This window comes from Parus major, chromosome 9 (genome assembly GCF_001522545.3).
Source record: "Parus major isolate Abel chromosome 9, Parus_major1.1, whole genome shotgun sequence".
Lineage (NCBI taxonomy): Eukaryota > Metazoa > Chordata > Aves > Passeriformes > Paridae > Parus > Parus major.
In genome coordinates, this window is record NC_031778.1 from 3,203,822 (window position 1) to 3,217,740 (window position 13,919).

The window sequence follows — 13,919 nt, forward strand, 5'->3', positions numbered from 1 at the left end:
ACAAATCATGCAACTTTCCTCATGCACAGAATGTCATTAGAGATGGGAACCATTCCCCAGGCTTGGTTTAAGTAATTTGGCCATTCCCTGGGCTGCAGTAAACTTCACCCAGTGCCGGACAGTCCCTGGGAAGAGTCTCTTCTATCACTTTTAAAGGCTGGCTTTCTGCTCTTTCAACCATCTTCACTTCCTGCTTGTCACCAAGAATCTGCCCTTCAGGAAGAGGCTGACTTTCCCTCCTTTTTAGAGAGTCCCAGCACTTGATTCACATTATTTTAAAAAAAAATGCATCAAATCAGGAACAATCAAATCAGGTGAGATTTTTACATTACCAGGGAAGTGTAAAGATGTAGGAGAGATTTGCTTATGGCACAGACAAACCAAGGCACAGTGAGCACATCATAGGCTAAAGCTGGGATTTGTCACATAAGCCTGAAGAACTGCACATTTGGTTTGTTTTCGTGTTATGGTCAGGAGAACAGCACTGATCTTAACCTGCTCTTATATTTCACTTGAGCAGCTGAAGGTATAAATAAAAAACAACCTAACTTTTCATAATGGATGCTATAAACAAGGCTATAAAAGTCAGAAAACAGTTACTCAGTCACTGAAGTATTAATAATAGGCAATAATAATCTTGAAGAATTTTCCACATCCAAGATTCCTGTGGGATACAACTCTGAGAAAGTCAGAGAGAAGGTGCAGGCACGGTGCTTGCTGCAGAACACCAGGATGAGGACCAGTGGAAGTGATGGAAAGATCAGGGCTCACTTGTATCACAGGGGACACTCAGGCTCCTAAAGAAGCTGCAGAACAATTCCCAGTTTCCAAACCAGAACTGAACATTTTCATCTACATGAGGGTAAATCCCTCATGGCAGTGCCAGATTTTCCTACTGGTGCCAACAGACCATTAATTGCAATTCTTGTTCTTGATTTTTCACTGTCCTCTAAACACTCTCTTCCTGCCAGTCCTTTAGCTACCCCACAGCCACGACGACTTTTGGCTGTCAGTGAATCAGTCAGTGTGGGAAGAAAAAAAGTAATGTTATTTCTTCTGATTCATTTACTTGTCTGAAACTGTTTTTCAAATAATTTGACTTTGACAAATGCATGCTGTGTACTCAGAGCATTAAAGTGATTTAGTAAAGATGGAAAAGAAGGTCTTGCCCTTTCTGAAGGAAGAGGTTAGAGCAGAGCTTTGATGAAAAGAAAGGAAGTAGTAGCAAACCAGAGCTGGGAACTCTTCATATCCTCTTAACAAGGACACTCCTTAATGCCTTATGACACCAAAATCACTTTATATTTTACTGAAATAAATCATAGAATACTGTAAAGCAGCTTTATAGTGCTTTGAAAATACAGATGTTAAAACTATTGTTACTGGCTAAAATGTATTAGCCTAAGTAGACTTATTAACATTTTCACAGAAAGTATTAGTAGTTAAAATATTTATTTGATAGAGCCCCTTTTTCTTGAAATATAAAAACTTTGAAAATTAATGTTTTGACTAGAATAGATTGGTTCTCTATGTTGATTAATTACTATTTCACAGACTGAAATACAGTGCTGAATCTTATTAACAAAGTAACTTTCCACACCATTTATTTCAGACAGAATGAGGGGTTCAAAACAAATGTACCAAATGATAAGCTTTGTCAAAAGCAGTATCTTGAAACCTTGTTTCACATAACCATTAAAAGTTTATCTTTTTGCTTGGCACATGATAGTTTATCAGATTCTTTAGCACACTGTATTACTAAATCTTAGCATTTTTACAAGGTGGAAAATTTTTTTCTACTTTTGAGGCACTCCAAATTTCTTAGTATTAAAAGAGTAATAACATAATATTGCTGTAAATATTAATGGCAGCTATAGGTACGATTTCAGTAGTTTAAATCAGGTGTTTCACCAAAACAGAAGAAGAATCTTATCCTGAATGGCTAATTAAGCCATCAAATTAACCCAGGCAGAAATAAAAATGCTTGAAAATGATCGCAACTTTTTATTTAACAGCTTAAATATGAAATATACTCTGTTGTCTGGATGTAATATGAGCCTATGGGAGCAGTTTTGCCTTAATTCCTCCTCAGACAGAGGTGCAAAGGGAACAAGGTCATCATTGTTGAGCCTCTATGGCATTTGCTCACTCCAGAACTTTGATCTAAAAGTACTTCACCAATACTGCATAACAAAAAAATCAGCCCATGCAAACACTAGCTAGATAAGAAACAGTCTATACTTTTCCAAGTACATGGGATTAGTGGAATGCCAACCGGCTTATCACACCTCCAATAATTATAAAAATTGTAAACTTACCAAATTTTGTTTTTAGGGTTAGTGTGGCTTCATTCTGCATGTTGTCATCAGAGTAAAGACTGGATCTTTACCCCACTCATAATCTAACAGCTGGGTTTGCTGTACTATTTAGTAATATATAATATTACTAAAAATATTATATTATATAATAGTATAAAATATTATAAAAATATTATATTATATAATAGTACTTGCTATTTGCAAGTACTATTTACACTGAGCAGCCCTGCCATGCATAAGATGCCCAAATTTTACAAATAAGCACAGATCAAATTGGCAAACAAGCTATTAATGGAGAAAGTGAGACCACATGAAAGAGTGGGGAAGAAACACAATCTGTGTTAAAGTGTTTTTTCCTAATTATAGTTCACTTCATTGGAAAAAAGACAGTGGAAATAGAAAATCAACATGGAGAGGTAATGGAAACAACTTTACAAAAAGAGAGAAGCAGAGAAAGACGAGCACTTCAGGTGTAAGGCAGAGAACAGATAAAGAAAGTGGTGTAAGGGCCAGGTAAAATTAATGAGAAGTATGGGATTATGAAGGGTAGAAAACAGAGAAAAGTAATATTTAAGAAAATGCCTGTACAGGTATGGCTCATGGCTTTCGACTTTTGGATTTATTTTACTCTCACTTTTACCTCTGGTGTATTAACAGAGTGAATCTAGTAAATTACCGGAATTGTTGGTGAGATACATACAATGTGAGCTCAGGACTGGGCCATGAATTCTAAAAGAAATCTGAGGGAAGGGCTGAAAAGAGATAGTTGGAGTTCTTTAATACCTAGATTGTTTACTTAAGGTTGGAGGATAAGGGAAAAAAATTAAAAGAAGTGAAGATAAAAGATAAAGACAACAATCTTTCACACTGTGTAGACAAACTGTATCCAGTACCTCTTCAGGTGATGAAAATGCAAAGCCTGTTAATGTCCTGTCCATTTTATCCTTGGACTTGATTCATTAACAACTCTGGATTTACATCTGATTTTATCCCATTGATCTTTTAGCAGTTTATTTCCTATGCAATCAGCAAGACAAGATTCTTTCTTGGCCTGAGCTCCTGACTGTGTTGTTTGCTATCTGGTGTAGTTTTACCTTGCCAGCAAGCCCCCACTGTGAGCTGCATGGCGATGTGGGAGGGGTGGATGGGCCAGTCGTTGGTCACCAGGTACGGCTCATAGGTGGTCCCGTCCATGTACAGCGTCACCACGGGGAACTCCACGTTGACCACATAGTAGTGCCACTCCTTGTCACAGATCTGAGAGACACAGCAGAGTATTAGTTGGCTCCTACAGTGACTGATTTTTAGATCCCATATGATTTTTAAACTGTGTTGTTTTCAAATTTCACTTCTAGTGAATAATGTTACTGCAATTTCTACATCTCTAACATTAATGAAAGCCAAAATAATGTTAATAAATACTCTTGGCACATTTTGAAAATACAGGTGATAAATAGAAAACACACCCTGAAAACAAGACATGAATAGAAAATAGAAAAATCATATAATTTGGTATTTGACCTGTATTTTCACATTTGCTAATACATAATATTAGTTTCTTAATGTTTGTATATAGCTTTGAAAACACATTTCATGTAAAATACACACAGGATGTACTGGTGTAGATACTGGGGATCCCTATTAGGTTCAGATTAAGAAAATATACAGTCCTTAGTCACTGGATTGAAGAGCCATTACCAATGATTGCCATTATTAACTCATCCCACCAGTACTTAGAAAGTCCTGTGCAACCTGCCAGGATCTCAAAGGTGCTGAAAGGACCTGGGCCATGCTCTGTGTAACACAGAGGGACCAGCAGTCTACAGGTTTGGGCAGGGAACTCACCTCTTCTCTACCCTTCATCTTTTGGCCTTGAGCTTTTTCCCAGATGGTGGGAAAATGAGGATCTTCATGGTTTTCCTGATACCCACCAGCTTTGAAAAGCAATGGCCACAGTTACAACATACCTTCAGCATGTAAAGGATGACAACATTAGGGTCAAATCACATATGGATTTCTGAGCTGGACAACCAGGGACATCCAGGATGGCCAAACTCAGCTTTAGTTCAGAAGTGTCCAGCTGGGTGAACCCACGCCTCTAGAGACGGAAGTCTGGTGTGCAAATACCAATGTCGGCCCAACTATTTTTTTCTGTTGTTGTATCTTGCAGATTTGAAAGTTTAAAGGAATGAATCACAGCAAACTGGTAGGATGAGTGGGCTGTTTTAAAATCAAAACAATAGTTACAACAATGGTACTTTCAGTTCTGGGGAGATCCTTGTTTTGAGGTGTTAAGAAATGGAAGTGCTTGAATGCAGATATCCTTGCTGTTTCACAGAAGCAAGCAAAAAATGATGTTTAAACATAACACTGTCCTTGGTCAGGTTAAGCTGGTGCAGTATCTGCCCTTTGAAAGCAAAAACTAATGTTTTCTTCCAGAAGACATTTCAACAAGCACTTAATCACCCCTATTTCAAACAGATACATTTATTACTGCAGACATCATAGCTCCACAGCAAGAGATAAATGCAGCAAGGGGCTGCTGGAGGGAGCCTTCCTTTTGTAAACAGCAGACAGCACAAATGTTTTCTGAAGGTTAAATGAGCTGAAACCAAAATTGAAAGTAAATAAATTGGAAGACTGAAAACTTTGCTGAACAAACACCAAGCACCAACAGTATTATGCAGCCCTGCCTTCCAAGGAAAAGCAACTTGCCAAGCCCCTGACCTGCTCATTAACATGTGATGCATCACAGCCACATGCAGCTGACATTTCATAGCAAACAAAACCTGGTTTTGAGAGACCTTGCATGGCCAAACCTACAGGATGAATACCTGGCACTTTGTGGAGAGCTGTTCCACACTATTTCTGTTTTGCAGCCCTGAACTGCATCAGGCAGGATGCCTCAGGTGTACCCCAATGAGTGAGTGATCCTCATATTTAACTAAAACAAGGACAATTTGACACAGCAAACCCAAACATTTTGGGGCATTACAGGCACAAAGAGCATGATAATGTGTAGCTAGTGTAATTACTCCATTAGTCAGTTACATTTTTCAAAAAAAAATGCTTCCTGGAAACACATTCATAAATTCCACAATTCAGGACTCCTGCAACTAGGCTAAGTGCTTCCAAGAGAAATGCAGATGTCCAACTGTGGATGTCCACACAAAGTATTCAGTAACTTATATTTTTTTGTGTACATTCTGGAACATAAGTTATTGCAAGTGCAGACCACTCGGTGATGCCCTCAAACCCTCACTTACCTGCATTTCCTTAAATTTCAAGACATGAACACATCAAACATTGTTTGGAAGGAAATTTACACATTTAAAGGCTCAGCTCAGTTGTTCCTGAGATTTCAACAGCATTTGTTTGTCATCTTAATTGTCACCCGATTTTGCTTCAGCTTAGGGACACAGACACATTTATTCCTCCAAATCATCTTTCAGTATCTGTACTGGGCCGAAGTGCAAAAACAATTGTTTTACAAGGAAGCAAAAAATTAATTCCAAACTCTGGGATATGTCCCAGTCATTCAGCAGCAGGTGGTACTTCATCACTGGCCATTTCACAAGCAACAAAATAATGAACTGAATAATTGTGGTGTGCAATTTCTTATGCTGTTGTTTCAGACACCTTCTTTGCCTTCTTAACACAGGAAGACAATTTTTTCCCCTGCATGTATTCCATTGTGACAATGGAATGCAATATGAAGCAGTGAAGCCAGGAAAAGAAAATTGTAAAGTTTGAAATTTATTTTTAAAATTTAATTTATAAAGCTACTGTAATGAGATAAAATTACAGATGAGGAAGCTGGGCTTTCCAAAACTGCTGGATGGCTTGTTCTAATCACTTTATCATGCCAGTCTGCCTCTAAAAAGTATTAATTGAATCACAGTGAATTAAACAGTCTAAAGTCCTCGTGCTGAGTACAAGCCATTGCACTGGAATATGTTTTTATGAAATAGCTGAAAACAGCTTTTATATAAATCTATGTGTCCTAGGCTTTTGGCATCTTCTAATGAAAAATGTCAGATTTTTGTGCTTTATATTTGAATTCTCAGGAGAAGAGTGAAACAAAAGCTCTTGGTCTGAGAAGCATGTGGTGCTTAGAACCAGACTTTCGTGGTCTACAAGATACCCCATTTTTCAGCTTTGTCTACACAGGCCTGGCATGTGCCTGGGAGAATTGGCAATTTCCTGCTCTGGAAGCCTCCCCTGGGTCAGCTGGGGCCACTCCTAGACTGTGGGTCATCCACCTGCATGGCTGCACACGCCAAGGCAGCCTGTGCTCCTTGAGAAGCCAGTGAAGAGCTGTTGATGCTCACCACGAGCCTCTGCTGAGCAACCTGCATCTCCCACTGGTGCCCCTCAGCATCCCAGGGAGCCTGAGCAGGAGAACAGCTCTGCATATCCCAGGGAGCCTGAGCAGGAAAACATCTCTGCACATTCCAATCTGCACATCCCAGGGAGCCTGAGCAGCAAAACAGCTCTGCACATCCCAGTCTGCACATCCCAGGGAGCCTGAGCAGGAGAACAGCTCTGCACATCCCAGGGAGCCTGAGCAGGAGAACAGCTCTGCACAGCCCAGGGAGCCTGAGCAGAACAGCTCTGCACATCCCAGGGAGCCTGAGCAGGAGAACAGCTCTGCATCCCCTCAGTGCTGCTCAGAGCACACCTGAGTGTCCCCTCAGGGCCCACAAGGCACGTGTGGCTTCCATCTTCTGCTTCCCGGGACTTTGCTGAGGAAGTACTCTCAGAGCACGCTCAAACATCCTCAGCAAGAGCAGGAAGGAGGAAAGGAAAGCAAAGGAAGTGCTCTGCTCACTGCAAATAGCACCACTTATTGCAGCTATGAGACAAAAATCCTTCTGCCCGAGTGGTCTGAACCACTCGTTCAGTTACCAAAAGTGGTCTGACCACTTTTCTGAAGAAAGCATCTTAATCCAAATTTAAAACAAAGAGGATGTCAGTGCAGTCACTTCTTGATGCCTTTTGTAGCATCTTAACAAGCTCTGAAACCATCACCCCCATCCTTAGCCATCATAAAACACTGGGCCTGCTTTGGGCCCCTGAATGCAAGGAGTACTTAGACAAACTGGAGTGAATCTGATGGAGAACCAGCAGAAGGGCCAGCTCTGGCCACAGGAGGAAAGGCTGGGGAAACTGGGCTTGTTTGGCCTGGAGGGAGGCAGCCTTAGAGAAAAACAGCAGCCCCACAGTGCCAAGGGAGAAGAAAGACCACAGACAGGCTTTTCAAAGTGGACAACTCTGTATTTTTATATCCCCTCACTAAAGAAGCAATAAATGCAGGGAATCTCAATGGCATTAGCATTATTCACTCAGCCACAGACCCCTAGTCAACCCTCCTGCCTTGTTCTGAAAGCAGCCAAATGTTTTGTGGCTCTGCTTCAAAGCCTGGCCCCCACAACCCTGGCTCAGAGCACTGAAAATAGGTGACAATTGGATGGGGAGAAGGATATTACTTTGAGTTAAAAAAAGATACCATATTTTTCTCTCCATCTCTAAAAAAATCCTTCTGAAAGAGCTTTTAAAAAATTTACAAGGTTTGGCATTGCTCTTTATCTGTTGATTACAATAATTTTGTAATTTTGGGACAAGAAAATATTTTATTATGTATTTTGAACATATTTTTATGGTACTGAGAGAAAGAACTGCACTGTTTACAAACAGGGAGCTAAAAGGAAGGTTGTGAATGACTGTTTCATTATACTTAGAATGAGGACCTAAGGAATAGTGCCACTGCAACAAGGAAGCCTAAAAAAGATAAAAATTTGGAAATGGTTGGCAGTGGATTTCATATCAAATTTTAAAAGTTACATACCTTTGCAATTTTTTAAAGAAAGATGTTGTGTACTTACATATGTAAATTTAACAAAAATTAAGCATTTTAGGCAGCTGAGTCATTCTGCCAGAGACTGTTGAGTTTTGCATGGAGGCAATTCACAGGTGAGCACAGAGAGCCTTCCTCCTCTCCTGCTTTGGGGCACAAAATTGTCAGAAATGGAATCTTCAAAGATATTGAATGAGCTTTTATCTATTACTTTTGAAACTGATTTATTATCCTAATTGTTTTGCTAATGCCAGTTCACATACACAGATGTCTGTAATTGGGGCATGTTTGTTTAAAAGAAGAAAAGGACCAAATGACTTGGGGCTTTGCTGTTGCTATAACTGCTGCTTCCCTTTGATTTCTTCTAATAAATCTTAGCCTTAAATTTCAGTATCTGAGCTACCTGATTAAGTGGTATAGGAAAAAAAGTTACACAGCTGAGTTTTGGAGCTCCTTTTCTCATTGTCTATAAGCACTTCTGGTTTATTTATTTATTTATTTATTTATTTATTTATTATCTTTATACCACCAGGAATAGAAGAAAACACTGCTAAAAATGTCCTGGTGTAGATCTCAAGTGTGTAATTCAGTATGCAGATATTCAGTGTAAAGGATGGAATTGTTTCACTGGGTACCTGGGTTACCTGGTGCCTTTCTGTTTTTTAATGTAATGAACAAAAACCTGTTTCTGCTGTGAATATGTGGTTTTATGGCAGAAGTCTGCTTTTGTGGGAATCAACAGATAAGCACTTGAAATTGGCTTTGTGCTACACAATGTCTGATATTCATTTTGGGGTAAAGTGCAAACACTGACTAATCAAATCCATTCAATCATGTGAATTGCTGTATTTGTAGCATTATTTATTCTACTTCAGTAATAGGCTCAGTATTAGGACGTATTTGCCACGTGCTGGCTTTACTCAGCCTAAGCACTGCTTCCCTGGAAATAATCAAAACATCTTTGGGAAAGGGTTTGATATTCCTGACCACTAAGTGAAGGTGTGCAGGTTGCAGATAGGTCTCCAATATCTCCACAACCTCTTCTGAAAATTTTAATTAAAGCTATAAAATATTCATATTACGTATCAGGGCTTTTTTCTTTGATACTCAGTGTTTCATCTTCTACATTTATCCTTCAGCAGTTCCTTCACACATCTTTTTCCCCTGTCTGTAAAATCAATACATTCTGTCTCTGCAGTGCCAATAGGTACAGTGTGGAAGTAGTAATTAAGGCAGGATGGAAGGAGAATATACTGCATATGAGAAAACGAGACATTGATACACACCCCCACAGTTGAATTTACAGGTGATACACTGCAAAGAATCACCATCATCTACCAAAGCAGTGTTTTGTCTGTAAGAATACTGCTGCACGTGCAACCTCCACATAAATCTTGCAGCTTGAACCTCAGCCTGCACAGCCCTGCTCAAAAATGGTCACAGAGTCTCCCTGAGCAAGCTGCAGAATTCTGACAGCTGGTGGCTGGCAGTGAAGGAAGAAACTCAACCATCCAGGCTTCTTTGCTCTGGACCAGTTTTTCTGCTTTTGAGATTGGAGCATCACCTCTCTTCCAAGTGTCAGCAGTAGTGGCTGTGGCGTGGTGTAATTTGTAATCCTTGGTAAGGAAGTTGATCCTCAGCTGTCAGAGCTGTATCACAACTTGGATGTCTCTACTACAGATGCTGATGTGATGTTACAGCTCAGTGTGTAGGGAGTTAATTTGGAACATTAAATAACCATTCTTCTGCAGCTGTCTTTGTAAAGGACCATGTGTGATCACTCATAGAATAAAGGAGATGAGCACCTTCTTTCTGGGACCTCAGCTCCCTATCAGAAGAGCATTACTTCTTCAGAAAGCTGGGCAAAGCAGAAGGCATTTCCTACAATTGTGTACTTTGAAACAAACTGGAGGTGAAGGACTGGGAAACACTTCCTTGTCCTTATAAGCTCACTAATTGAAAGGATAGTTCAGCCTCATGCTGATTGATTTAAAATGAGAGTTTGTGTACCTTATAAAATAATTGTTTCTTCAGTATGAACTATTCAGTAGGATAGTTTATAAAACTGTCCATTAGAAAAACCTGCTGGAATTTCTTGTGTACCTGCTCAAGTAAATATATTATGCAAATAAGCATGTACCTAACCACAGTCTTTCCAAACTGGTATTTCCAACATTTTACTCACTGTCTAGTACATGTTTTATTCTTCTGCTTAATGTTTATATGACTTAGACATTTTCTTTCACTTTAAAAGACAGATTTTCACAGGCTGTTCAGGAAACATCCCTAAGATTTGATATTTTAAAGAAAATATGGGTAGAATATTTTGTTAGAAAACCTTGAGCCCTGCAATTTATTACATGATATGGTTTATTTAACATGTCAAACAGAAGGGTGGATGTCCATTAAATCACTCAGAAAATCTGGTGAGGAAAGTTCTATCTTTCAACCATTTTTTTTTTTCTCTTGAGAAATATCCCAGCAATACAAATTCATCAAACAAATTCCTGAAATACATTTATATAGCAAATTTGCCAAGTATCTTTCTTCATAGCTACGGGTGTTCCCATAGGAAATGCCTTGTTATATTTTATCAGAAATTCTTTACTTTGTAGTGACAAATAGAAGTAATTATTTTTATCCTCCTCAGCCATTTCCTCTCCACATCCATTCAAATGAATGCAGGAACAGGTGAGTCTGTGTTGAGCACCAGACTTCCAGATGTAAGACATGTCTTGATCTTTGATTTTCCTGTGATTAAAAACCTGAATCCTGCAGAACTCTGTAGTGTGTTTTATTTGGAGGTTGACTGACACAGCCAATGTCCTTCATCTCAAAAAAGGTGAACACAGACACTGCAAGTCACCCTGTAGCAACTGGGGAAATTTTTTCGTTATTTTGAGTTAGTTTTATTCTGGTTGGTGTGTCATTCTTGCTGCAAAAGAGCTAAGTATACAAATCTGACTGTGAGTTTTCCAAGATTTATGATCAGATTTTGTCTGATCTCCCTGTTCTGTGTGCTGGAGAGAGGATGTTAACTGTGGCACGAAGCTCCCTGTTAGCCAGAACCCTCTGCCAGGCAGAGCAGATCACTGCCCTGCCCCTCAGCATCCCCTGCCCCTTTTGGAATCTGAACAGCCACTCAATTATTCCAGCACTTAATGAAGCCAGCTTCATTCCAAGCATACATGGCATTTGAGCCCTCTGCAAATGAACCTTCAGCCTGTAAAAACAGAAAGGATTTAAGAACTCTCAGGGTAAACCTCAATGCACTGACTATAGAAAAAGAAAAGGGAATGAAACAATAATCAAAGACATCTCTTAGTTTCTTATTCTGCAGTTCCCTGATGAGATCTTGCATGACCACAGTGCTGGCCTGTTTCCATCAGAAACCACCCTCATTTGAAATTTAACTGGCTGTTCACCTGCACAGATTTATCTCCTGTTTTACTCCTAGAAGAGACTTGACAGCTCTGTCCCGTACCTGAAGACTTTTACATTACTGTAAGATGGAGGGATGGTAAAAACAATTCACTGGTGCAGTCCTTCACCACTTTAGTGGTACATATATACATATGAATGTATGAGATATATAAATATGCATATGCATACACACACATGAACTTCAAGGTTTCTAATTTCAAACTAGAGTGAAATGTTTGAAAACAGTGTCATAGAATAGTTATGTATTTCTAAAGCTTTAAAGTAAAAAGGGAACACTGCTTTACAAAGTCAACATGGTACAGTCACTGAAATGAATAAACTCCAAACAGCTCGTATCAATGAATATTTTCTTAGACCAATTAATTCTAGTTGTGAAGATTTCAGGGTACTTTCAACAGCTCCTATCAGAATAATTTGGTTTAAAAACTATTAAAGAAAGAGAAATTATCAAAGCATACAAAAATGAAAAACATTTTCAGAACTAAGTATTTAATAACTGAGTTGGACTGAAATTGAAACAAAACAAAACAAACTGTGTATACTGAAGTGATACACAGCTAATGAAAACTGATACCTGTTAACTCTACTATTAATGTTATTATTGATATTCCAGTGTGTCTCTTCCCATGTTTTTCCTGCTCTCCTCAGCTGTAGATTTTCAAGGACAACTCCAAGTCATCTTAATTATTTCCCTTTTTTCCTTTTTTTAAAAATCTCCTTTATTTTTCTATTCATTAGCACCAATCGATCACAAATTAACAAAAGGCAGAAAAGTCCCCTGATGCCAGGGTATAAAAGAACAAATAAAACCATTAAGATTAATGCAAAGAATTTTGCTTCAGAGATGCAGCATGGGCACTGCCAGCTTGGAGTTGCCCTTGAAAAATCGACAGCTGAGGAGAGCAGGAAAAGCATGGGAAGAGACACACTGAACCTCCCACTACAGATCTGCAGCTTGTCAGGCTTAACAAAATATTGCCTTGCTTCTATCAGGGCAGAAAACTACTCCTATCTAAATGGAAAGAATGATCAATATTCCGAGATAAATGCACTTTCGACCAAGTAATGAAATATGGGGACATTTTTATAGATCAGCTTGAATCAACTGAATCTGAGGAGTAGAAAGATCAACCAAAGTCTTAGCCAGAATAAACACTACAAGTTTGATTTCCTGCATCTATATTTAAAGTGCTTCTATGATTGTTTCATTTATATGCCTGATAATGATCTACACTCTGATTTGTCAGTATAAATTTTCTGTTAAATATCTCTTTAAAGTAAAGAAGCTACTAGAAATGTTAAATACCTAAATGTGTATATATATGATGAGAGATGAAAAAATGCAAAGATTCGGGAAGATCATGTCTTTGGGAATTTTTCACAAACAGAACACATCTACCACTTAGCAAGTAAGAATAATATTAAGGAGAACTATGAAACCCACCAGATCTTTTGAGCTCCCACCTAACTGAAACAGCCCAAATACCTCCTTTGTTTCCTAATCTGAGACCTGACGTCTGATTGACATACTTTATTGAAGTGTTCAATTATTTTTTTTTTTAATTTTGACTATTAATGTGTTTATAAAGCATGAAACTGTTTAATTTTCAAATGGTACCCATTATATTCCTGAGGTCCTCACTGGGAAGGGAGCACAGAGATTAGGGATGTTTACACATACATTGAGGCATAAATTGTGTCAGTCTTATTTTCTTACATTATTAATGTCCTTTCCAAAACTGAAAAGGTGTGGGCTTTTGAATATCCTGACTTCAAAGGGAGCTGAAATGCACTTTTGGTCTGTGAGTTTGTTCCCTCCTCAAGACAGCACACAGAATTCTACTTCATTTCTGTCATGAACTCTCATCATTCATCTTTGACTCTTATATGGAATTTAAATCACTTTAAAGCCAGAAGGATCTGCCTTCTTAGGTGACACATGCAGGGACGTGTAAATGCCTGTTAGATATTTCTATTAAGAGATGTGCAACAAATGTATTTTTCACTCTTTGGAGGGCTCTGTCTGCAAATGGAATTGTGGTCATAAACTAAATGAAATTCCCATTTAACATGCCTCCTGAAACACACATTATTTACTAGAAAACCAAGCAAAGAATTTTCAGTTTATTAATAGTACTTAATTAAAGCATAGACTTCATTTAAAAAACCCCAAAACTATGAGTGTTAATACAAAACAAGCCCCACTATTCTTTGCCATTACCTCTCAAATACATACAGGGGTTTTATTCAGTTTGCTTTACAGAAACCTGGCTGAAATGCAACTACTTAAATGTTTCAAG

General features: G+C 38.6%; 1 protein-coding gene across 1 annotated transcript in view; it reads right to left on the minus strand.

Moving 5' to 3' along the window:
• CLSTN2 (calsyntenin 2) overlaps positions 1–13,919 on the minus strand; it is a 191,863-nt gene that overhangs the window by 25,413 nt on the left and 152,531 nt on the right. The window contains exon 9 of the mRNA XM_015637580.3: positions 3,413–3,575. Within this exon, the coding sequence (XP_015493066.2) occupies positions 3,413–3,575 (163 nt within the window). The remainder of the gene's footprint in view (positions 1–3,412; positions 3,576–13,919) is intronic.